General features: G+C 45.6%; 1 protein-coding gene across 3 annotated transcripts in view; it reads left to right on the plus strand.

The window, feature by feature from the left end:
- LOC105701196 (peripheral plasma membrane protein CASK) overlaps positions 1 to 26,876 on the plus strand; it is a 236,047-nt gene that overhangs the window by 21,780 nt on the left and 187,391 nt on the right. For 2 of the 3 annotated variants that reach the window (XM_012427726.1, XM_012427727.1), the window contains exons 3-6: positions 4,678 to 4,783; positions 7,818 to 7,895; positions 9,702 to 9,877; positions 18,254 to 18,325. In XM_012427726.1, the coding sequence (XP_012283149.1) occupies positions 4,678 to 4,783; positions 7,818 to 7,895; positions 9,702 to 9,877; positions 18,254 to 18,325 (432 nt within the window). The remainder of the gene's footprint in view (positions 1 to 4,677; positions 4,784 to 7,817; positions 7,896 to 9,701; positions 9,878 to 18,253; positions 18,326 to 26,876) is intronic. The other variant, XM_012427725.1, reaches the window with a different exon arrangement.

Here is a 26,876-nt window from a genome sequence, read left to right on the forward strand (position 1 = left end):
AGCTTGGCGCGCCCGGCCATTCGCGCGGCTCTTTGTGTAATTGAATGGGACATGGGCCCATTGTAGTTGGGCCATTTTTTCGATTTAACCCGCTTCGATGCTCTATCGACGCCCTGGGAGTATCGCCGATCAGCCGATCCCTGGAGAAGGGCTCTCGATGTCTTCCGACCGCCCTACGTTAACGTCTTAAGAGATACCGGAAGACAAGAGGAATGCCCAATTCCAAGGAGACGTTCATCCGATGGTTCCAGGGTCGTATCAACAACGCCATTTAATGTCAATTTCAATTTTCTGATTGAATATCGATATGGCGATGAAACGCATAGACGTATGTCGAGCCTCGCAAGTGGATACAGGAGAACTTGATCAGCCACGAGGGCGGTTTTCATTTTTTTTTCTTAATAGGTACCAACTCATTTGTCAATTTTTTAATCTATGTATATGTATTTTTCAAGTGGCGTTGTAGATACATTTTATTAAAATATTCGTTTTAGTTTTGTGGAGGAATTTTTCTTTGTGGAGAATGGTCAGCTGAGCGACTCGGAGACAGTTATGTGGTATATATAGCCTGTGTAATTGAAGAAATTATGAATCGCAGGGAGCTTAAGACATCTCCGAGACATCCTAGCATGGACGTAAGATAATGAGGGGTATGCAATATGCGTTGACAGGGTTGTCATGACTAAGAGAGGGACGAATTTATTTCATTTCCAACAAAGAGTACTTTCGCGTTTGAAATCCTAAATCCTTTCGGTGCTGGTTTCTTTTTCAGCTGCGGGAGTTCCCACGCTGACGGGCAAGCTTTGACGTCACGAGACGAGTATTTCAGTTTTCTTATGATCTCATATTAATCGCAGCCTTTATACTTCATTTTCTTACGTGGCCATAAACGCTGAAAGGAACGAAAATAAAGCGTCCGCTACATGAAACGGGGAATTTCTTTGAGAACGCGTTCAAACAGCAGACGATGGCGAGGAACGCGATTTCATTTAAGAAATTAGCGTAACGCCATTTTCCACTCGATTAAAGGAAGAGATTCGGGGAAATGTCCTGTAAAAAAGGAGCGTACAACCCAATTTATCCATCTCTACTAGCGCCAAATTTTTTCCTCTGTCCCCTTTTATTTCTCTTGCCGGAAAGGTCTCCTCTTGCTGAAAAAGACACTTTGTCGTCGTAGCAAATGTACTTGTCTCCCTTTCTTCTGCTCTTACGATAGCACTCGGTCTTCTTTATAGCTCAAGAATAGATGTCGCGGTTAGGCGCATAAATGTTGAAAAAGGAGGCGGAATTCACAGGCGGTCGCCTTATATCTCAAAATACAACGTCATCCATCTTTCGTTTCTCACGACCCTTTAAATGCAGTGTCCACCTAATTGCATAGAGTCGTCGCGGAATTAACCAGTCGCTTGTCGCCATCGAGCTCCTCCGAGATAACTATATCGGCGAATCTGAAATGCAGGCTCCAGATCGCGAGATTATTCGCAAATACCTACCTCGAGAAATGTAGAAACGTATTCGTCAAGTCTGAAGCAGCAGGGGTGGTGAAGTATTCACGGAGTACTTCTAGTGGCATCACCCGAAGCATCGGTCGAGTTGCAAGCTCCTCTCGACCATACGGAGTTGCCAGAAATTCAAGACGCGGAACGCGACTTTATTCAAATTCCCCTAGAAAGTCTCTCAGAGGAGATGGCGTAACATGGCCTCGGGTTGTAGCGACATCTCGACGTATCTTTGTATGCAAGTCTGGGGATACAAGTCGCCTCTTAGCTGCGTTTTGGTCGTGCCACTTAACGCGGCGACGCATCAGATGGTATCATTCGAGCTGCTTAATGTCCCCGACAGCTTCGCGGGAAGTAAGGTCCTTTACGCGATAATCGACCTACTGGGTCGACTGATTTTACAGGATTTATATACCGAGGGATTTTTGTCAAATCCCCAATAATTTTTACACGGGTGCCGGATTGTTGTTTAACGCAGAGTAGGAGTAGAGGGAGGCTGCTCGCATCTTGCTGGGGAGTATCTTTTTTCTTTCTGCGGGTTTCCTTTCGTTTTTGGCAGACACTGGCATTTTGTACTTTCGTTCTTTGCCCAATCTGACATGCGTGCTCGCTCACCCCGAGCTCTTGGGGTGGCGTTGGGGTGGGGCCTCACCCCCTTAATCCTTGGGTCGAGCTTTTCTTTCTACCCCATTAGGTATACCTGACAGAAGCTCTCAACTCGGATGTTTTTGGGAATCAGATTCGAGACCCTACAGATCCCTGATTTTTTATCACGGGGAATTACCGATATTAGGGGCTGAGATAGACTGAGATATTTCATACTGTGAAATTGACGAAAATAACCCGGTTAAAAGTGTTAAACAATTAGTCCACATTCTATTTTACATTTCGGTTAATACCGCTCGCAACGCGTACACGTGTCTTCCCTAAACCTCGGTGCCTTATTTATTTTATTATTTCATATTTTCCAGAATATAAAATGTACGGCATACCTGTGCTCTCTCCCGATAAACTTTAAGATTATTTCTGTAAACGTTTCCTTGCGATTAATATTGAGTTCTTTTGGGGTAAAACACCCCTTGGGTGTTACTTAACTAGCGGGCTGGACAAGTTAAACTTATTTAGCGCACATTTGCATGGTATCGATTATGCCAATAATCCAACTTCTCTTGTTACACTTTCAACTAGGCAAGCAGCTAGGAAATGGGATTCCCGGGTCGGGAATTACAGGTCGTCGAGACCTGGACGATAATTTCGGATTTAAAATCACCCCGTATTATACCGAGCCCCGGTCACGTAAGCATAAAATGCCAGGGCCCCAGAAATTCTCCGACATGTGCAGAACATCGATGTCGAGAGACGACGACATCGCCGAGTCCGCGGATGAGGTTGCCACGAGGACTTTATGGCGTACCCCTTGTAAACCATTGTTCTCGCAGCCGCAAGGCTGGCAGGGCTATCACCCCGCTTGGGGAACATCGTTATCCGAAGCCCGATGCTCACAGTTTTTCAAGCTGCACATGAGACTCGCGAATCGGCCCCGCAGATATTAAAAAATAGAACTTTCGCGCCAAGAAAATTTTAATTCGGCTGAATTTAATTCCGACAACCAATGGGAGGGTTTTTTTGATTTTACGTTTTATTCCCATAGTAGAGTTCTTCGGGCGTATTTCTGGAAAAGCAGAGACTCGGATTACGAGTCCCATTGTTATCCGAAGTCCGGTGGTCATGGTTTTTTAAGCCGCACGCGAGGCTTGCGAATCGGTCCAGTAGATATTAAAAAATAGACCTTTTGTCCGAAGAAAATTTAAATTTGGTTAAATTCAATTCGGACAACTAAAGAGAGGGCTTCTGGATCTCGCGTTTTATCTTTATTGCCCAGTACCTCCTGGACTTTATTTCCGGAAAAGCAGAGACTTGGATTACGAAGGACTTGGCAGGAACTCCGCGCACTCAACCCCGCAGCTCCTGAGCAACCACAACCCTCCACTACTTGTTTAAAATTGTTCCGGGTCCGCCCCCTGAAAGTTTAAATCTGTCCATTTACTATTAATAAGTAAGTGACCTCGACGGTACGGTCGTAGATTACGTTATAAATTATTAACCGGATCCGACCTGGCAAAAAAGCCGGAGGCAATCGGTATTCCAAAATGCTCCGGCCCGCCGTACGTGCTACGACGGATTACGGTAAAATACTACCGCCATTTCGGTAAAATATTTTTCGGCAGCTTGGCTTCCGGAGAATGTTTAAACCTGTCCAGGGAGATCGATAACCAGGAGCATCCTATGCTACGAGTCTATTTCACGTTATTAACAGGGTTTGAGATATTGATAACAGGGTGGCGGTTTCCGGGGCGGTCCGTTCTTTACCACGTGCTATGGGATATTTTATCCTCGGACGAGTCCATTCGATTACGTTGCCACCTTCGGTGAGCAATATTTTATGCCGAGAGATAGAAGCCAGGAGACATGGGGTTAACATCGAATATCCAGGAACTCGGTGGAGTTTCATGCCAAACACCCCCTCAGCGAGAAACGTCTTACCCAATCTCCGTCAACTCATCAACCGCGTAAATTTCACGCTAACTGAAAAAGTATTTCATATCTCCCACGTGGCTTGATTTACATCCTTTCGATTTGTCCAAGATTTTCGTGTCTCAGATTTATGAGACTCCATCGAAGACAGGAATTTTTATTTAATTTTCACGATGCTTGGATACATCTTAGAGATAATTTGAATAATTTCAAAGCATTTCCTCCGTTGTATTCAGATATGAAAACGTTTCGAAACTGCCCATTGAAATAGACAACTAGTACCCCCTTACTCGTCCATTGTCCGTTATCAACAAAGTGTGAAAAAATGATAACATTTCGGGGTGGCCCGTTCTTCACCTCGTGCTCTCGGGTACATACTCGGGACGTGTCCATTCGATTACGTTGCCACCTTGGGGGAGCGATATTTTATCCCAAACGATCCTCGATCCGAGAGCATCAACATTATCGATCATGATTTATCGGAGTGGGCGTAACCGATTTACGAGGCTCGTATGGGACTCGGGTACACAGCCTTTTACAAATCTGTTCTCTCCTTCTAACGATGATCGATGCGCATCCCTGTATCCTCTGCGTTTCCCCATGGCTTCCGCCTAACTTTGCCGGCTTTATTTTCTCGTTACAGACCTGAAGCGCGAGGCGACGATATGTCACATGCTGAAGCATCCGCACATCGTCGAGCTCCTCGAGACCTACAGCTCCGAAGGCATGCTCTACATGGTCTTCGAGTAGTAAGTATTACCTCCTCCCATTTTACTCTACCTCGTTAAGACTTAACGCGCGGGTCTTTTTTTTTTTCAATTTTCCTTACGACCCGGGATAAACATCCCGAAGTACTTACCGACGACAGCGCATTAGTGCTGCGGAATCCGCTCGGAGAGAAACGACGCCTCTTCAGGCGTCGAAAAACCATGGTGCTCCACCTCTCCCAGCCAATGTTCCGGAAAAGTGCACATTGCGTACTTTACGAAGCATTGTTACGTAAGGGGAGAAGATTGCGCAACGTGATAAGCGGTGGAATCGTTATCGGAGCAGACGCCCCCTTTTACGGGGCAAAAATTCCACTTTCTACGACGGTTTTATGATAATTCTCCGGACTGCGTTAAACTTATCCACGATATGGAGCGGTATCGCGCACCTTGAAGAGCTGTTACGGCGGATTCATATTTGGCTAATATGAATCCGCAAATAATATCGCATGTGCTGGAATTTACTTTGGGTGCTCCCGACAGACCGGAGTAAATTGACTTTGTATGTTGCTCGTAAAGGGGGTTTTCAATGAAAATTGGAAAGTTATGAATATCTATCCATACAGAGGCTGATGTTTCGAGGTAAGGGTAACATTAAAAGGTTGCTTCCAAAGGGTCAATGTTATTTATAGAAGCTGTTAATTCATGCCCCGGCCTTTTTTGCAGATTGGAATATAAAAGTCGTGTAAATGGTATGTTGAGTAATCGGGTCTAGGTTTGATAGAATTGGAAATTATACGTTTAATGTCATTTTCAGGGATGGTCGAAGCACGTAATTACATTGTCCTGAAACAGGTGGTGGTCAAGGTACAAAGTCTGACAATTAAGTAGCAATTAACAATTATACCAGCGGGTATTAGGACGGAATAGAGTACTGTCTGAGGGCAGAACCTTTCTCGGGCACTTTACACACGGCGAAGCACAGGTTTCCTGATACCTCTTGCAGTTTCCGCTTTCAGTACTACAATTTAATTATCCCGTGGTCTGATACCGAAGCCGTTCCCGGAAATGCACAGTTTATTACGTAGCTGTAACTCTTGTAACTCTTCGCACTTTCCGTTTAATGCCCTTAAGATATACTCCGTTTCCCCAAAGAATGCTAAGCATCTCCACGCGAATGAGTTCTAAGTGAACTGCAAAGTGTAATGACTTTGTTAAGGGAAACTACCATCAAATTGTACGTACATGGTTTTGTAAAGGCTGAAACTATCAAAGAGTACCTATATGTACGGAATTGAAAAGATATGGGAAATTAATTTTTATTCCGATTTTCAAAGTTTATACAACGACGACGCGCCGCTTATAAAAGCGGAAAATTGGAAATGGTGAAAAATGACTTTACGCCGAGACAAGCTCTGGATGGAGTAATTCTTTTCGCAAATACTCGTGAGAGAAAATTTATCCGAATGTTAAGACAAGACGGAGGATCGTGCTTCATGCTTCCAAGGACGTAAAGAATTAACCAATTACATCCGCATCGCCTCGTTGAGTGAAAACGAATTTTTAAACAATCCCCATGGACCTCGTAGATTTCTCGCCAGGCTCCATTGTATCTCTGTGGGTCAGGCTTCTGCCTAGAGTCACTGTCGAGTTCACCCATAATGGAAGGTTTACTCTCCGGAAAATTGACTCTTGAAAAAATAATACTTCAGAAAGTTAGCCCTCGGAAATTTGGCCCCCGGAAAATTGACCTCGTGGAATATTGACGTGGCGGAATATCGATCCCCGGAAAATTGACCTCGAAGTTTGGTTAAGTCCTAGTTCTCGGAAGATGTAGACAGAAAGGGGTGACTGCGGATCCCCGACGACAGGAGCGAAGCTCTCCTGGGTAGTAAAATTAAATATTGCACACAAATTGCCTCGCCTCCACTTCCCGTAAACGTCTGGCTTGCCCAAACTTCGTATATACCAAATGATCGATAATTCATTAATTATGAAAATTCCTTAAATTCTGGATCTCGTAGAAGAGGAGCGTTCACGAAAAAGCATTCTCAGAGTTCCTCCGTTCGTTGGGCCCCTTCCAACAGGTCCTTGGGTTTATTTTGACGGGGAACTCCGGATTTGGTAAATTTAGCAAGTTTCGCAGCGACAGAGAGAGAGAGAGAGAGAGAGAGACATTCGATCGGACATTGTTGATTTATTACCCCGGGACTACTTCTAAATAAATGTTTTAAGTAAATGAAAATTCCGTCCGTCGATTACGAAACTGATCAAAGTCGTGGAAGTGGAGCATTCACGAAAAAGCAGGATTAGAGCTTTCCCGTTCCTTGGGCCCCTTTAAACGGGCGTTTGGGCATCGTTTTGACAAGGAACTCCGGATTTGGTCAATTTGACGAAATTCGCAGCGGCAGAGTTCGCACTTCGGAGAGTGGCCGACTACTCGTGGTGGTTCTCACTTTCGGCTGGCCATTGGTGCTTTTTTATTATCCTGGGACCGCTTGACGATTGTAAAGCTGAGGACGGCCGGTCGGCGGGAGTTGGACGTGCAAAAAGGGAGAGAAATATGTGGAGCTTTACGAGCGCTTTATCCTGCGACTACGGATCTGCGGAAAAAGCTCGTTCTCGACCGCGTCGCTCTCGGATTACGGCCGGCTCGCCTCGAAGGCTCGGCCTGACGAGTCTTTTTTCGCGGCCCGTTATCGCCATTCATCCTGCGATAACCGCCTCGCCAATCGTTTCCCTCCTTCCGTTCTTTCCTCCCAGCTCGGTTTATCCTGCCTGCCGGTACCGAGAGACGATCACGCGACCGGGATAAATAATTCACGTTTTAGTTACTGTTTTAGTCATGCCTATGCGTGCGAAGCGTAGGTTACTCGGAACTCTGACCCAGGTCAATCTAGGGATTTTCCCCTGCGTCATAACAAAGGAAATTATTTGCATAACAAATTGCGAGGTCGGACTGTAACGCCCTGCGAAATGGCCTGGGTGGAAAACTTCTTTTCCATTTTTCCTTAAAATTAATAAAATTCGTCTTTATCTTGTATGACTTAATTGTAACGTTGCTTTTGTTTTTCAGCATGGACGGCTCGGATTTGTGCTTCGAAGTCGTACGTCGTGCCACGGCTGGCTTCGTGTACAGTGAGGCGGTCGCCAGGTAGGGGTACTTTCAACTGTTGTACACTTTATCTGTTTACTTCCACCGTTTGACGTTATCACCATCGATCTGCTGACCCTATCTAAAGATTCGAACCAGAAGTCGGGTGGGCTCGATAGCCCGATTCGTCTGAATTCCCACTTTTTAATCGGGCGATTAAGAACGTGATTGGGAACGGCACGTGATTGGGTCACGTTTTCTAACCGGCGACCGGATGACAGTGATCGAGTCGATATCGAAATTGGAGCGCGTCGATTGTTTACTCAGAGATGAGAAAATCCGGGATTGTCTTTCTTAGCTGCAAAACGACGTCGCGGTGCACTCCTCGTTTTCTTAAAGTTAAAACCACTCCCAACAAGCGCGCAATGCGGAAACGCAATTAGATGGAGCAAACTTTCCCCAGATGACGCCCTCGCGTGTATTTGTCATCTGTCTCGATGATGTACGTATTCAGGGAGTGAACTTTGTCATCGCCCATAATTAATTAGCGGATTTAAATTTGCGCACCGTTTTGCGACATTATCTCCGAAATTAATGAGCCCCCGTCACGGTTTATCCGGCGAAACTTCGGCCAACTTTTCTTTAGAGAACGAGGAAGAGGTAAAGGAATACCCGTTTTTTTTTGTTATACAATGGATAAATTTCATCTCGAGGCGCTGAACGAATTAAGCATTTTTTCTTTAGTAGATGAATCCCGAATTTTCCGAATGACTCATCAAGTACTGCCACATTTTCCGTATTTTCAATTCCATACAACCGATGGCATCTAAGTACACAACTTCGCTGGATGACAATTCCATATTCGAGAGGTTGTGAGAACGGAAAGCACCGTTCATCTCTGAAAATATAATCACGCGATAAGATTTACACTTAACCGTTTGCTCAACATTAAGGACGGACATACAAGATTAATCTTAAGCTCCCCGCGTAGAGCACGTGTTAATCAACGTTAACGCCACATCTCTGTCACCTGAACTTCCTTTATGCGCAGGAACCCAGGTTTTCCTCTTCCCATAGAGGGTATATTGCGTTCTGCTTTTCGTCGGGGTAACTTTTTGACACGAAACCGGCCCGGCGAACATTCCGGGAGCCCCGAAGTAGTAAACTGCGCCTCGTAGGTTGCATTCTCCGGGGGCTCTGGAAATCCTCCATTAGCGCTCTTCATCCCCGTCAAATACAACCCCCGTAAAACGTGTCCCCCGTAACGCGTCGAGGGGTTGGCGCGCATGCGCCATGGCGAACTGCGCCGAAGACAGTCCGAGCTCGTTAATTACACCCGGGGGCTTGCAGCGTTCCCTTCGTTTCGCAAATTCGCAAATTCGCAAATTCGCCCGGCAAACTTGCCTTACTAAGCCGGCAACTTTGGTCAGGTGACCAGTGCGCACGGCATCGCGTTAAGGCATGTTCACAGAGCGCGTTATCGAGCGCTCGTTTTTATCAGCTTGTTGGCAAAAAGTTATTACGGTTTGCGATCCATTTTCAAATAAATCTGTAGGAGTTATCGGGGCTTTCCCTTCGTTACGCAAACTCGTCGGGTAATCGTGCTTTGCCAAGCCGATAACTTTGATCAAGTGACAAGTCCGCACGGTAGCGCATTAAGACATGTTCGCATAGCGTTATCAAACACTTGTTATTATCAGAATGTCCAGAAAATGACGTAATCCGTTGTTTAGGATTTGACTGTTTATTTTTAAATAAAGTTAATCTTCCTTTCTGCCAATGGTATTTATTATTTCAAAGTACATATATGGTTCTAAGACGCGTTATGTGAACGGGTTGCAATACAGTCCTCGTTGCTTGTTCCAGCCACTACATGCGCCAGATCCTGGAAGCTCTCCGCTACTGTCACGAGAACGACATAATTCATCGGGACCTGAAGCCGCAGTGCGCCCTCTTGGCCGGCAAGGAGAACTCCGCTCCGGTGAAGCTGCGCGGCTTCAGCGTGGCGGTCCAGCTTCCGGCATCACAGGCGAACGGTGTCGGTACGTACCGAGTCGTCGACTCGCTCTTCCGCCCGACATTTGCCCAGGACAGGAGGAGTGGTGCCACCACCACCACCACTGATCTGTACTCTAACTGGACAGCTGATCCCTCCTTGAACCCGGAAAGTTTGTCGACAAATAGAAGGAACAACAGCGCCACCGAACACGAGTCGCGGTACTAAGTAACTAACGTCCGCGCATGAGCAATTGAAGCTGCAACGATCTGAAATTTTTGAGCAAACCTACCTGCAAAAATCACCGGTGTGAAGAAGTACCTAGTGGAGTACATTTACCATTTCTCAATTACTTGGGGCAAGCTCGAGTCGATTTTTCCTTCCTAAAAACCTCGAATCAACTATTTTCTTCCTTAATTATTGTGGATCGCATGAGGGGCAAATACGTCTTTTTGAGAAATTGTAATTTCCCACGAAAGATCCAATTCTTCCTTGACCTAACGAGAGAGGAAATGCAGGGAACTAAATTTGAATACGACGTCTTGGTAGGCGAGAATTAAAGTAATTGTCATAAGGGTTAGGAGGGTGTACAACGATTTCGAGGACACGGGTGGAGGCTTATGTTGAAACGTGGGCTGCTTTTGGCGCATGCGCGGATGCTACGGTATCGGCTCGTAATCCGAGGTGCGGGAGTCGCTTCTAATCGTTGCAACATTTTCTGGGGTATCGGATATCCAGTTAGTACAGAGATCAGCGGCCTCCACCAAGGGCGCTCCCTTTACGGCGCGCATGCGCACCGCCTCGAGACGACCCCCGACCTTCGGACCTCCTTTAGCCGAGTTTTCGAGCGGTCCACTTTCTCGTTAAAGGCGGAAGCGATCGCTTGTTTGCCGGCCCGACCGGAAATACGGACCGGGAGGGGCGGTTTATTATCGGCCTGGCCGTGTTAACTCCGGAAGGGATGCTATCTATTTCAGGAGACCACGAGCCCTGTCTCGATGGCCTCGTCTTGTTTCGGGAGGTACTTTGAGAACCCCGGGAATTGCCGAGGTGTTCCTTCTGCTGTTTTAATTCTTCCAGATGGGGAGGGCCGCGGTTTGCCTGGAAGGGATTGGGACTTCTGGAATCAAGTTAATGGGTAGGGTTTGTTCCGATGAATCACTGCCTGGATGGGGAACTACGGGGTGGGGAACACTCTGCATATGGGGTCGGGAACGCTCGATGTCAGGGCTCGTTTCAATTTGTCTGAAACGCCAATGGTAGAGGTTCGAATGTATGTGGATCACGAAATGAAAATAATGTTTTGCAGCAGTGTTTATTTAAATTATTTCATTTTAATAACACATGTTTAGGTAGCCTTTTGCATATCTTGTTTGAACGGACTGACACTTGGAGAATTGAAGAATTGCTTAACTATTTAGATAATGGTCGCCTTGCTCGTATTGTACAAAATGCAACTACTGGCATTGCGACAGTAATTGGCGCCTTGCTGGAAGAAATAGACACCGGAGTGTGGCAATAACTGAAAGTATCGTGCCAAGTACTTTTTATATTTCACTGTACGTGGAATGATGGTCTTCGCGCTTGTCGTACATATGGCTATTCGTGTGACTACGGAATTAATATGCTGCCTGTAATGTATTTACAATATGAGGTAATATATCATTATCGTTCTTATTTTATCATTTTTAATATCGGTATTAGGGCAGAATTATTTTTATTCCCTGTTAGCGGTTATCTGTACACGTGTTTCGCTTGAAATAAACGTCAGAGAGGGAAGCGTTCAATCAGGAAATCTTTGGAAGCAAAACTTTATCCATTATATCATATCAACGTGTTATATCGCAAGATTAATGCGAGGAAGCTTAATATGACACTTATCATCGCGTTAGTGACTTACACGAAAATCACATCGCGGAGATATATTCTTTGTGGGCACCATTCGTTGCTCCCGTTATGTTATGAAATAACGTTAAATTATGTCGCAATGATGTCGAGGACAAAATGTCTGCTTTAATGGAATTATTTCCCCGGTCTTAAGTTCCTGTCGGAAGTACCCACTAACTCGCCCTGTGTAAGTAAAGTTAAGGTTAATTTTCTATCACAGAGTATTACTTCAGTTAAGAGATAATTCACTTTACTTTCAAGCTTAACCGTAAGTGGTTGATTGCAGCTCTTTGACTTTACGTCCTTCCCGTGGAAAATATCAAGCCAGGCCGTATTAATAATTAAACCTAAAACTGTAGCAACTTCTGTGTGGAGATTAAAAATTGCAGCCCTCCGGAATTGCCGGGAAAAAATGAAAATGGAGTCCGTGTTACATCGTTCTAGCTGGAGGGACATAACATGAATAACGAAATCTCCCTGCAATAATGAAATCCCGGCAACTCCGAAGAATGATTCCCAAAGCTCTCGGTTTTGACGGTCGTGGTTCAAACGCATCGATTGTATTTACAAAGATAATTTATTATTATTTAAACGGATCGGAAAAGCGGACACACGCCGGCCAATCCACCTTTCAAATAGACGAACGATCGCGAGCTGAAATCAAGCCATGCAGTGGTAATTTCATCCGAAGATGCATCACTGGCAGCATCCAAGCGCGGTCCATCTGTATAGATTCGCGGTCCGATCCAGATACCTGGCGTTAATTAAGCGTAACATTACACGACTGTTGGATCGATGGCTTTCCCCGGATCGATTCGCTTGCAATTAGACCCCGAGCTGGCCCTCCTCCGAAAACTTGGGACGCGAGTTCCCTCGTTTTTTTCGAATTTTCCAGCTTTCCACGCGGCGAGACGCGAGTTCTTTCGCGTCGCCTTTTGGGCGGCGGAAATGCGCGACACTCACTCGGCTCTTAACGAATCCGTTGCTTTTCGACGCTTTTCCGGGGTAAAGGTCTGCATTTTTCATAGATCCGCGAAGGAGCACCGCCCTTATCCGCGAGGCAGCATCTCGAGGACGCGACATATACATTCCGAAGGGTTTCCATCTTTAATAAAGGGCAACGCCGGCTTCGGCCGGCCATTCCGGCGCGGGAACCCCTCAGCAGGGGCGAATTTATTATTTAAGCCACGGCCTTAATGAATGTTGTCAAACGTCGCAACCCCCATTGTGCGCCGTCACCGGCACCGAAGGCGGCTCTGAAAGATTCAGAGGTAAACGGATAAAGCCCGGAATATTACGGCCCCCGGCGTTGGCGACATTCATCGGGTAAGGTAATTAGCGACGAATGCAACAGCCCCTCGGCCCGAAACAGGGTCAAGAAAGAGCCGAGATCGCGTCTCTCAGATTCGATTCAGGAGCCGACTCGCCACTTTTCAGTGTCGCCGGACCTCGCCGAGGGGTTTCGACGAGCGGGGAGATTGCATTTCCCAGCAAATTGGGGGAGGACGGCCAGATGAGCCGAGCTTTGCCTCTCCGATTTCGCCTTCGTCACGTACCTCTAATTTATTTTATTCCCTTTTCGCCGCAATTTTTTCTCCTCCCTCCGTACCTTCGCCGTCCAGATACGGAAGTTATTCCTGGTTCCCTTATCGGCCCGAATTGTTTGCCCCGAACCGTGAATTACGCGGATTTCCTGATAGCGCCTGGAATTGGATCGGTACAAGTTAATGTGGCGTACAAGTTAATGTACGAAAGACCCGCGAATGAATGTTTGTCATTTAAGAAAGCTAATGTTGGACGTCCAGCATTTTTATTTACGGTACAAGAACACGTGTCAGATGAGTCGGGATGTACGGTGCAGAAGTGGTGGTCACTTCCAGCAATGCGCCAATTCGGTTTTATCAACAATGGAGATGCCATGGTGACGCGTCGCTGGTTGGATGGTGATTTCCATTACCGAATTCGGCTCTTTCGAGTTAACTTGAAGAGTGTCGATTAATTAGCTTCCCTACCGGGTGGTAATTATTCATTGAATATGGATGGCTTACACCATACGAGCACGGTAACTACCTACGTGTAGGAAAACTGATACGAATATCCGGTTACTCGGTTACGTCGCGTCATTGGGGTAATCTCGATCCGAATCCCAGGTGAACAATTGAGCGTCGTTATCATAACATTCCTGGGTGATATCGGATTATTCACAGCCCCAGTTTCGGGCAAGCGTGTTGTAGGTACTTGCTCGTTGACGAATAATCGCCCGTCGAATTGTCACAGTCCAGTTACCTGGGCCCGAAATACAATTCTCCATTTATCGTTGCCCTGGCTGTGGCACATTTAATAACGGAGCCTCGACCTGGCCAACTCATGACCCGCTAATTAAGTAACGAATGCATTACCCCGTTAATTGTCTCTCTGCACTTATCGTTAGTGAGACCCGATGAATTCTTCAACGCAGGCCGTCCGTTTACGAGCCGTGGATGCTTTCATCGTCCGTTTTGGCAGACGTTCTTGGGAAGGCCCGGAAATTGGCTCGAAATAAAATTACCAAATTACGCGGCGTCCCCTTTTTGTCGGGGTTTCTCAGAACGCATCGAGTTTTCCGGCCTTGCGGAATTTTTCCGAATTTTTCCTCGCGGAACCTGAGGGGCCTCGCGAGTTTTCCGATATGTCCCGCAAAACGGTCATACCGCGTTTCCGCGGATGTCATTAGTACAAGTAACTACTCGGACGTCCAATAAACAGTTCCAGAAGCTCTCTCGTCGTCTGTGCAAACGCGAAATCGACGGAGCTCCGTTTGATTATCTTTTGATGGCTTCGGCCGTGCTCCGCAATCAGCGGCTCGGCAAAACGCGAACGCGAGCTCCTTTCGTCGCTAACTAATTGGCATGCCCAGGCTTGGTCGGTTCGGCTCAGAGAAAAGTCTTCCATTTGCTGGCTCTAGAGTCCCCGAAGTCGCATGATTAGGTATTAATCGGAAGGGCTTTTCCTTCATTCACTGGGTTTTGTGGGGCCCTTTTTGCAGACTCCGCAGGCATCCATCGAAATTTCTCTCGATATTACCTGCGGCGCCGTAATTAACAAACTGAGATATCGCCGAATCTAATTCGAGTCTTGTATAATTTTTTTTGCGTCATTTTCCTATGTCAAGATTTATTATTTCTGCGATTTACAATTTTTTTTTCCTGCGAACTCCACTGGACTCGTCGACATCCTGCTCGATGTTAACTCGCGGCGTTGTAATTGACGAATTGAGATATTACTTAATCGCACTCCAGTCTCGTATAATTTTTTTGTTGTCATTATTTAAGTGAGATTAATAAGTTTGATTACTTTTCGCAGTTACTGTTCGCAGTTGTCGTTTCGTGGCTACGATTGGAAACCTTTTGATATTAGGGGGTGGTGCCTTGTTCTGGTTCTTGTTTCGCAGGGTAATTGTTAAACTACTTTAGACACTCTGATTTAGTGTCCTGGTAAATTTCTCCGAGCAGGGTGTCCTGTTTATTGTTCCAACTTGTTTTGTAAATTATGGAGTAATTCCGTAACTCTGTTCAGGTACTTTTGAATATTTACTGGCTCTCCGTCGATATGTTAGGTGATTTACTCCGCCGTGAATAACGTGAATTATTTAACGTCGTCAACGGATCGTTATTACTTTTTGAATAATGCCCTAGAATGTTGCATTTCACGAAGAAGTATTCGGGTCAAGGTGTAGTCTCGTGTGAAGGGTAGGACGTAATCAGCTAATATTACATTACAAGTGTCACTTGATAGCTGAACTCAGATAGATAAGCCTGGATTTATTTATGCCTCATAAAGACGAAATTTTAGACATTTCCGTAGTTCACTAACATTGATGTATCGCGAAATTGAGTTCCGTCTGTTTCAAACTAATTTACTGGATTAGGAGCGTCTGTTTCGGAAATCGGCCGAGGAAATCTCGCGCTAATTCGAGCAAAAGTTTGCGAACTCGGTCAGACGATTAGCCATTATCGCAATCGAGTTTTCTCTAGGTCCTTTTTATGCTCATTAGCGAATCGAACGAATGGTTGTGCGATTTTTTCCAGACTCGAGTTGGCTTGAAAACAAATGAACGACTACTTGACCGAACGAGGAAGTTAATTAAGATTGCCCAGCGAAGTAAACATTCTCCAAGAGATATCCCAGGAACCGAATAATTTTCTTTCCCTTCGCAACAATACTCAAGTTTGCCACGCTTGAAAGTATTATCCCCCTTTGCACATCTGTTGACCTCCTTTCAGAATTTGGCTACACGCCTCGAGTGCTCAGATTTCAAAGTACGATCCGGCAATATCAATATTTCCTGCCCGCCACTTGAAACGGAATAAACGGCCAGAAACATTAATCTTCGGACGCGGAGTCAAAATTACCCGAAGCCTCTAATATTTCTTTTAATATTCCCTTTAATGACTCGTCGTCGCCGATGAAGTAAATCACGAAACGGATTTTTTTTTAGATCCCTCGGGATCCCTGTTAGGAAATCCTGTCTCGAAACGTGGCCGAGTAAATCCGGCGTTAACGCAATAAGAGCTGACGAACTCAGCCAGGTGATTACTCATTACCTCCCTCGAATTTTCGATTCACTTCGTTCCCGTAGACGAATGCCGGTAAAGAGAACGGGATTACAGGGAATGCTCTTGCGCGAACTCGGCCCTAGAGGTACCGAGTTTCTTCGAGTACCTAGGTACTCGAAATCTCTGCCTAGTCAAGTACGCCAGTATCGAATAACCAGGTAATAAATACCCGGGTAATCTGGCGCTAAGGGTATCGCCGGTAATTTACCGCCAGGCTGGAGCAGCGTGTGTACACCGGAGGTTTCTGTTACTCTTGATATTTTATCCCGCCACGCGTAATTAGTAACATGCAGTGCACGGAAATAAATCTTACGGCGCGGGCCTCCGTTGACACCGCGTTAAGGCAAATACAGGTAATTGGCACCGGGGAATTAATATCGCTCGATATTAATTTTCTTCGGCAGACAGTATTGGGCCAGGCAAATTTACGACTCCCTGCGACAATGTAAAATTATTTAAAAAATCTTCACTATCGTTATTGCAGGAATAATGAACGGAAAAGGTTGTACCGGGGTGAGAGGAAATTACGTAGATTTTAACACACCGGTAAACGGTAAAGCGAGTACTTCAAAAGGCTAACTTACAATTCTTTCCAAGGAGGTGAAATTATTAAAAATATTTAAAACCGTTTTTGTGAAAATAATGGGGGGAAAAAAATAGGTGTAGACTGCACTTCCCGGTGCACCGAGAAGCGGGGAAGTTACGTAGATTTAAAAACACCGGTGAAGTGCAGTCCTCGCAAGTGCAAGTACGACCTTCACACCTTGATGACACAGTTGTTCCCTCTAGACTGCATCTGCATAGGTTAAGTGCAGTATTCAAGTGCCCTCGACGAAACTGTCAGTCTTCTCATTAAAACTAACGTGTGGACTATCCGCTTGGTGTAATTAAGGCAGTTACATTGCTCGCTGGTGGCCCTGACATTTTTATATAATTTTACTAATAAACATAAGCGGTGCGCTAAATCATTCTTACCCGGGGAGCTGAAAATTCGTCTTTATTTCCGATTTAATTTTTAATCGAGGGGTTCTTTTGACATTTTTGCGGTCACCAAGATTTATTCCGCTCGTTTCCTCGTATAATCGTGGCATGAATTTTGCTGCGCCATATAATTCCCGGTTAATGCGTTAACCGTGACGTTTTATTCGGCTGTAAATTATGACATGGCGTGTCACCGATGCACGAATGACGCGGTGGTTAACGCACTAATACCCCGGAATATACGGCATTGAAACGAGAACACGAATAGCAGGTGTGGGGGGAAATTCTTCGAGGCCCTTACGTTTTACCTTTAAATCCTAGAACGCGCATCTCGGGCCATTTGTCTTTATTTTCTCCCGTGTCCCATCTCATCCATCAAACGAACGCAACGAGCGAAAAAGACTACATCACTTTTATTACCTTGTTTCCGCTTTCGAGATAAACTACGATAAAAATACCGGATCAACCGCACGGAAGAATTACATTCGACCATTGAGACATTGCTATTCCACGAGTACCGTACATACACATATAGCCGACACTTAATACCCCTCATCCTGTTTCTTAAAATACACACTTCCCATATACAAACCACCCCCATTTAAAACGTCAAAAAACCTTATATCTTATAAGAAATGAAGCAACGTATCTATTAAATCCCGGATGCGCGTGGGAAGAGAAGCGATTAGGAGATAATACCTTAACGGAAAATCGGAGAGAATTTGTCTAAGTGGAAAGGAAAATAGGAGTATAGTGTACACACGGTGCCGGCAGTGAGCCATGGGCAAAGGACATAGGAGGACCCATAGGGCCCAATTACCCGGGTATTCGGGGTAGATAACACGGACACGGGGATTTCGGTGGAGACCCGGTGTTTGCTTTAAATCATCCCACGTCCCGCGAGGCACTCGTGAGTTTGGCTGACACCCCTAACCTGCGTTTGGTTTGAATGAATACAGAGTGTTACGCGACCGAGTATCGGCAGTGTCTGAGCCCAAAGGGGCAGCTCTACTTGAAGGCCGACACCGAGGGTAAGCCGACCTAACCTTTAATCGTCTCTTCCGCAGGACCCTTGTTTCATTACGGCATTTCACTCTACATATACCTATATTTATATATATATATATACACACGTATACACAATGTATCACGCCACATCATAACCCGATCCGCGCGTCCTTCCACGTCGTTCTAGGAGCTGCTACCGCTTGCTTGCTTGCTTCCTGCCTCCTTCGCGCCCCGAGGTCTTCGATTGCCGTTTTTGAGCTTTTTCTGTCCCGGGACGAGTCTCGGGGCAGTAACGACGTCTCTGGCTGTCAAGTGTCACCGTCCCGACGCCGCTCACCGCACCTCCGGATTTCCGTTTCCCGTCTTTTGCTCGTTACCAAGCACCTATGTGGTCTTCGCTCGCGATTCCTACCCCCCTTTGTAAATATCGATGTTTGCCCCGGCCGAGCCAATCTCGGGGACACTTTACACCGTTCCACTCCTGGACGAGGAGCCGAGCTTGCTGGCTTCCTTGAAATAACCCCGGGAAGATCTCCGCCGACGGAATCGATCCCTTTGCAGTTGTATCGCCGGTGTTAAAACGCTTCTTGGGGTATTTTTAACCGCCAAGCCGGAGAAAGTGACTGCAGCGTGCCCTGCGAGATCGAAAGTGGTGGTCGAGGAAGGAAGCTGGGCTATTTTTAGGAGCTTTCGGGTCAACGGTCACACGTCTTGACCTTAACTTTTTCCGAATTGATCGCCGGGCTCGCTCTGGGACGGACATTTTGGAGGGACGCTATTTGGGCGCGTTTAGTATGCGGAATCGATACGCATTCGGTAGGGTTACATCAAATGTATACTCCAGGTACTTAGTTGAATTATTTACATATTTATTCCCGCGTTGTCTGTAATTAATGCGATACATGCGAGGGAATTAAAAAATAACCAATATGCCATGATTTTGTATTAATCCTTCCGTTGGGAATTTATTCTGCCTGGTGCGTTCATTAATGTGGAATAATTCAAGGTGCATACGATACTCCCATGTTTCCGACCTGAAAATTATTCCTTTTCTTTCCAGTTCGAAGCCTAAAGCCGCTGCATGAGAAATGTAAGAGTTCAGAATCGGCATACCAAGTAATCGTGCCGAATGCGTACCGAGTCTGCGTATCAAATATGCATTCAAATGATCGTAGGAAATGCATATAGCGAGCGCGTTTCGAGTGCGCGCACAGAAGATGCATTTGAATGGCGGGAAACGATGGGTCGCGACGTCGATGAAGATTTTTAACACCGCTACATAATACACAAAGGTTTCTTTCTTTTCAAAAAAAAATATATATATAAAAAAAAACAAAACAGAAATCCATTAGACGTGATGAATGCGACGCGTCTGAGATATTTATCAAAGCGTGCGCAAGATGCCGCACCATCAACGTCGGACTGCATTACGCGTGCGGAATATTTTTCTCGTATGAGGGGGTTCATGATTTTCCCGGAAGAATTCACAAAGGGCGCGGCAAAGTTTCCCAGGCGGAAAGTATTTTTTTTCTTTTCGGGCTTTTGCGTGGGCCCGGTGTTAAAAATTGTAGCAGTCCTTGCGACCCATTTTTCACCGTATGCCAAGTGCGCGCACCGAGTACGTTTTCTGGTGCAGGGGTGTAAACCAGGGGTAAACTCGTCCCCCGTCGTTTATCACGACATTTAGGATGCCCGGGAAGGGGAACTGCACGTCGCCTCCTGTATCCAGCATCCCATCACTCGGGATCGGCGGTGACGCCGGGGAAAAAATTTCCGCACGTATCGGCCACGCGGGAGAGAGAGATAGAGAGACACCGGGTGAAACGGAGACAGAAGTAGGTTTACGAGGGGGAACGTCGTTGCATTATTTATCGATCAAAGACGTAAACGCGGTGCCAAAAATAGTCCGAGACTCATTCGGTGAGCGCTGCGGTATCCGTTTCCAGAGAGCGGGGATAAGAGAATCGGCCAGCTGGCCCTATCTCGCTCTGGCTGGTCAGGGTGGCTTGCGAAACGCGAATTGAAACCAGGAGGAGGAGAAGGTCTCTTGGATTCGATTTACCACTCGAATCTGGGCGGTCTCTGAGGACCAACGACTGCGGCCGATGCTGGATGGAAGGTCCTCTCCTTATTTCCGGAGGACTCTCTTGATTCATTTTTCCAAAAATATTCAAAGTACCGCTCAAAGTATTCTCCAATTGGACGTAGAATTAAGATATGCACGAAAATTGGCCAGGGAAATTGTATTCGATCCTTTTTAACTCGAAAGTCTGAGGGGTCTGCGCGGAAAGGAACCATCTACTCGGTTACTCGGTGCTTAGATGGGTAACTTGGAACTATCCACCGATTCCATGATTTTTATTCAAGATTACTTATCGAAATGGAATTAGACTCCCATCTGGATCTAGAATTAAGGTACTCCCCGATTGAAAAAGTTGCATTTAATTCTATTTAACTTGAGTATTCGAGCAGTTTGCGCGGCCAAGTAGCATCACTCGGTTACTCGGTTCTCGGGTGAGTGATCTGGAATTATCCTTCGAGATTCGATGTTTCTCCGTCCAGGAACCCATCGGAAAGAACGCAGTCCAGTCAGGCAAGACTTTCAGCTTATCTGGAAATCCAATATTCGGGATTCGGTTACCCCGGTCTCGAATAACTCGGGACCGAAAGACGACGCCGGTCTCGAGGAACGAGCCATAGGTATCGGAGCGATCTAAAAAAAGAAAATCATACACGTGTCCCTTTACCTCTGTACGCGTAATTCTCGTAAAGACACCAGAGACAGATCGGCCCTGTCTTCCGTTGCGAGCGACGATGCACACGGTGCGACCCACCTGGAAGATCTAAGAAATACCCCTTTCTTTCTATTCTTTTGATAGGGTTGACATCCCCGAGCTGCAATTTCCCTTTCGAGGACTTGACCGACGCTGAGGATTCGCTAGTGAGCGACACAGAGGAAAATATCGGTATTCTGGTTTAACTCATCTCCATACGTTCGGGCAGGCGAGGGTAGAAGGGAAACGCATTCAGCGGCCCGATCGATGCATACCTTGCATACTCGCTCTGTTATTCGGATACAAAGAGCGCCGTGTCGATAAACTGTTCCGGAAGACTCTAGCCTCTCCTTTACCATCCCCTCCGAACCCTGAAATTCGATGATAATAATCCGTGACGTAACTTGGGGAAGTTATCCGTCTTTCCCTGCAGTCCCTTCCAGTTGCTGCCGACGATATCCTACGAACAGAGGTTTCCACCTCCGGTTTGCTCGTTTTCTTTCTTCCTTTTTTTCCTGTTTCTTTTTCGAAATTCATTACGGACTTTGAAACCCGAGCCTCGTTATTGCTGGTTTTTATCCCGATAGAATTTTATTTATAGGGAAAAATCTGAATTTATTCAGGGATTTGTTGTTAGCGAACGTGTAAATTAATCGGCTTGATGTCAGCTGATCTTTCTTTCGAGACGATTGATAAGAGAATTGAATTCGTGCTTCACGGTGGGACGTTGATTAGTTCGGTATCCCTGGAAAATAGAGCGTTACGTTTATTGCCGTTGTAAAAGTACTCCCCGCGTGCCTAGTATTGTAAAGGTATTTACTGCTTCCATTTCAAGCATAATTTACTCCGACCAGAGTTAATGGAACTTACGGATTGTTACCTATCGATCTCTTATTTTGCGACTTGAGGGAGCAGTTTACGACGGAGTCGCGGAAAGGAAGCACCATAAACGAGGGAAGGATCATTCGAGGCAGTTAATTGAACGGTTCCTTCATGTAATCACTATATCGAGCAGATAATCAGACCAATTTCCTGTCTTTCAAAATAAACTAACCGTAAAAAAGGGAATACCTCCACTTGCGAGTTTCCAAAAGAAGTTACATACCGCGCACATGGGAAATCGAGTTCCACCCCCCGACCCTATTTGTCGTATCTTTATTAAAAAAAAAAAAAGAAAAAAAAGAGAAAATGGGAAAGAAAAGGAAAACACTAGCTCGGCAAATTGTTAAAAATGAATTTCCAATTAAATTCCCTCGGTAGTTTCAATTGTGCTCAGCCGAAGGCACGTAAGTAGATTACCCAGTGTTTACTTGGCTGATAAACAATCCATAGGTGGAAACGCGCGGGGGCGGATTCGATTCCCGTTAAATTTGCTCCGGGGATAAGTCTGTCATCGCGGGCCGCATTTTGCGGAATTGCTCAATAAGATCATCCGACCCTATCGAGCGAATTTATCGGCGGATCTATCAGCCCGGATGGGATATCGACTCGCGTTCGTTGGAGTCGAAGTCGAAAAAGAGTCGCCGGCTAGTTTCCGAATCGATTATCAGACCCCCCGGGGTTCTTTTGTCGCGTCTATGAGATGTCGATGGTGGCCCGATCCCCTTGACAAATTGGGTTGATCAGCTTCCGGCGCATATCCGATCTGGAGCGATAATCGATTTCTCGTCGATCGGTTCCTTCTACCCCCGTATGGTCCGGACATGTCAGCCTGAGAGACACGGAGTATCGTCCAGTTGATTTGTGTGCCTTAGTATTATGCCCACACGGGCTCTGTGTGCCAGTATGTAGCGAATCCATATTTCGTTGAGCCATCAACCTCTTCCAGCCTCGTTTCCTCCCGCTTCGTACCCACACCTCGGATCGCCAGATCTTTGGTCTCTTCCCTGAGATTTTTGACAGACCTGGTCCATAGAACAGCGATCAGTTGAGCTTTGCTTCCTCGTAGGAGATTCGCGGATACGTTTCCCCCATTTTTTAAACGGCTTGACACTTTGAGCCCGAAATAAACTTATCGTACTGTCTCATGTAGCGATGTTAAAGTATCGATACTCTAGGTTAAACGTTATTCCTCGTGGTTAGCATCCAAAGGTTGTAACATTAAAATTCACATTTTTGGGTTGTCATTATCAGTTGAAAAAGACAGACAGTCGTTTCGTATCCGATTGATCAGGTTCGAAGTCTGACTCCAATGCTCGTGGCTTTCGCGAGTACGTATACGTTCGCGTTAGTTTTCTTTTCTTTTTTTTTTTTATTTCTTGCCAGTGTTTCGCGGATCGCAATCCTCGTCTTTAGAATCTGGCATGGCAGAAGGAACAGTGAGAGCTCTGGCTAACCCGGAAGACATCAATAAACCATGTCTGACAGTTGAGAAATTCTTCGGTCGGAAATTACGTAGTCCCCAGGGGACCAGGTGATTTATGGAACGGATTTCTCATGTTCTCTGTCTCCCTGTTTCTTTTTTTCTCCTCCAAGAAATACAAAGGTGATCTTTATTTTTTAAGTCGAATTTGTATCTCGATAGTATTTTTTTTAGGCATCCTCCGATCTGTGGATAAATGATGTCACTTCCTGTGCATAAGTGTGCATCATAAACTGCATTAAGTCGCGAATCCGATCGCGAAGAAACTTGTGTTAATGGAGAAATGTCTTAAAATGTGAATAGCTATTTTTTTTGTACGGAAGAGTTGGACGTAAATCTTTAAATTAGGTGTAAAAGTGAGATGAGTTTGGGGCTCAAAGAGTTAAAGTTGACAGACCCGGTAAAGTTAGACCTGACTGTGTCGTCGTTGTTCGTAGCGGTAGACTAGCCTGTTTTGTAGAAGCCTGTCGTATAGTCCGTCTGTCTGTCTGTCTATATATGTCCGTCTCCCTCTTTGTTGGTCGATGTGCGGAACAATGCATTTTTAGTTAGCTCTGATGAGATACCCAAGCGTGTCGCATTGAGGAACCTTGTACCAACCTACCCTAATTGGTTAGGGCGACGAAGAAGGTGCGGGACGAGGGAATGAATGGGAACAAGGGAAGGGTGGTGGAGACAGAAACGTTGTACGAGAAATGGCGAAAGCTATTGTTGTTACGCTCGTCACACGCGACGCTTCTCCGATGTTCGTAGCGAACAAATCACGGGCGCTGGTTAATGTTGAAATCGAGGAAAAATGCCCTCCTCCACTTATTATTTATTCACATTTCCACTTTCGTTTATGGCCGATCGATTGGAGTAGCAGGAAGACTGATTTACTGTGGAGTTAAACAATTTTTATTATTACGAATTAGGTATTCCGAAGCAGCAAATTGTTGCTACGAGAGAGTCTCTCGACGCTAATTTTTTGGCCGGAATCTATATGTTTATCGATTTTGAAATTCGCATGAACTCATCGCATGGTTACACGGGAACATGAGTACCGTTCAGATGAACTTTCTTCGATAATTAGATTTGGCATGAGATAAATCATGTGACTGTTTTGAAGACTTTTCATCGTTTAAATGTTTATTTCCTCAACGTCGCTATGTCGCACGAGGCTCTCTGATATATCGTCATTTACGCATGATTTTACTTTTATCACCGTTTACGTAGGTTCTTCCTCTTTTTACCTTTAATCGATTTTACATGTCATACTCTCGATGTTTATTCATAATTGTTCATTTTTGAGCAATTTAATATCTGTTATAATTCGGACTGTTTATCACTCTGGACTATTTTCTTACATTTTATGATTAATGTTTTTTTGTTTTATCGCAACGTGTTTATATCTCGGTATTGTCATAATATATATTATGCGTATCCTGTAATTTTCAACCAGCGGGTAATTGAAACGAGGACCCGATAATCGTCTGTACTTCCAGGATACTAGTTTTAAATAAATTTTGAACGTCGATTATTTCGCAATCCGGAACAAAGGTGAGATTGCTGAAGTCGTGAACGTTAAAATACCAATTTCTGTACATCCACAAGTACGTGACATCGTTCAAGGTGGTAAGGAACAAATACAATATAAAAAATGTCCCGAGTATTAAAGTTAAACTGTTAACAATCGTTGATAAGGCAAAAGCGTGTACGGAAAAGTTATTACTTAACGGTAAGGATAAAGTGCACTTTAGTAACGGAAGAAAGAGGATGCGCACGAGCGGTTAAATAATAAAAATCGATCAGAAATATATCTAAAGGATTAATGAATAAAATCATAGGGTAGAAATCAACGAGAGGTAATATCTAAGGACGAAGCCTGCGATTACGATCCGAATTTCATCCCGAGGCATTAATTCGGCTTTGTAAGAAACCCTTACCGAGGATTCGTTCCTAATCCCCGTGGAAATCAAACCAGAAATCCTAGGAGAAATTGGAGGAGAAATTCGGGCCGAAGTCAAAGAAGAAATTAGATAAGAAATCAAAGCGTCCCATAGAATTACGGGGGTCGATCGCGATATCTGGAGCCTATGGGCGATAACCGGCGAGTGATTCTAGAAATCAGCAGTGCCCAAAGGCTCGCAAGACAAAGCGACTCCCTTCAAAGTCTTGCCCGGCAGATCGAAGATCCCCGGAGGATCTTTCACTTGCTCCTCGCTTGCTAGGCAGATTCGCACGCGTCGGTGATAACGGAGTCGAGATTAGTTATGAGTCCGGTTTAGGTGCAAAGCTCGCAGATTAAAGCTCCAGCTAGTGCCTGAGCTTACGTACACAGAGGCGGCCCTTTCACGCGTACACGCTTCCGGTAGGGCATAGTTAGGGGAGGGTTTCAATTTCCACGTTTCCTCGGTTTGCGGTATTCTCCCGACCCGGTAGCGGGATCGATCGGAAAACCATTTCTCGTAATTCTCGGGGTAGAAGCGAGTTCTTAAAAAAAAGTCGAGAGGAGGGGAAAACAACGGCGAAAATCGCCGCCTCCACCCGGAAGTCAATCCCGGAAGGGATTTTGCCTGGCGTGCCTCGACATTAAACGGCGATTTCGGCCGGACGTGGCGATTGCTCGTTCCATGCGTTAAGAAAAATCCGACGCCCGTTTAAGTGCCGGATGCGGATCTCTCGGCGCAAATGCATCTCGAAATCGTCCTGCCTCTTTGGGATGAGAAGCAATTGCTTTCAGCCGCTGGCGTATGTCTCGCTTAAATGTTACTTTATCGCTTTTTGCCTTGTCAGCGCTTCTAGGTTTAAGGCCCCCCAAGTCCTCGCCCGAGTCCCGCCTTTTATCGTCTCGTGTATTATCGCTTTGGATGTGATTCCTGGATATCTGTGTGTGACTGTTAGCCTAAGTTGTCATCGATCGGCACGCTGATGAACGTTTGTGGAAAATCTGCCACCGTCCCGGGCACCGTCCTGTCACCGATAACCTCGTTGATGAAGTAAAGGCCATCTCGCACATCATCGGTACACATGTCCCGCAAATTCGGCGACATTTAGGCGTCCACCGTAATTATGTAAATTATGTAAACTACGGCGCAAACGCGGACAATACATTACGCGCTTACAGGTGGGCCCGGGTAATTAACGGGGTATTTTACGGCGCCTCGTTGGGATTATTTCATTTCGGATTTGCTGCTGTAAGCGAGGGTTTAATTACGGAAAGGGAGTAGTTGGAAATTTGATAGATCGTAGTCCTCCGAGGTTTAATTTTAAGGTGACCCGGCTTTTATCAATGAATTTTGTTCGTGCCAGGACGATCGTCCCAGGACGGGTCGATTCATTTTGATGTGTCCGACTCATGTTTCAAATTGGTTAAGGTACATCACGTTACAATGTATTCATATGCTCGTACACACATCGCTTTTGGAAGCTGCGTTTTTAGTGCGAGAAATTAGTTTC

The sequence above is a fragment of the Orussus abietinus genome, unplaced genomic scaffold, assembly GCF_000612105.2.
Source record: "Orussus abietinus isolate OABI.00-Male unplaced genomic scaffold, Oabi_2.0 scaffold28, whole genome shotgun sequence".
NCBI classification, from domain to species: Eukaryota; Metazoa; Arthropoda; class Insecta; order Hymenoptera; family Orussidae; genus Orussus; species Orussus abietinus.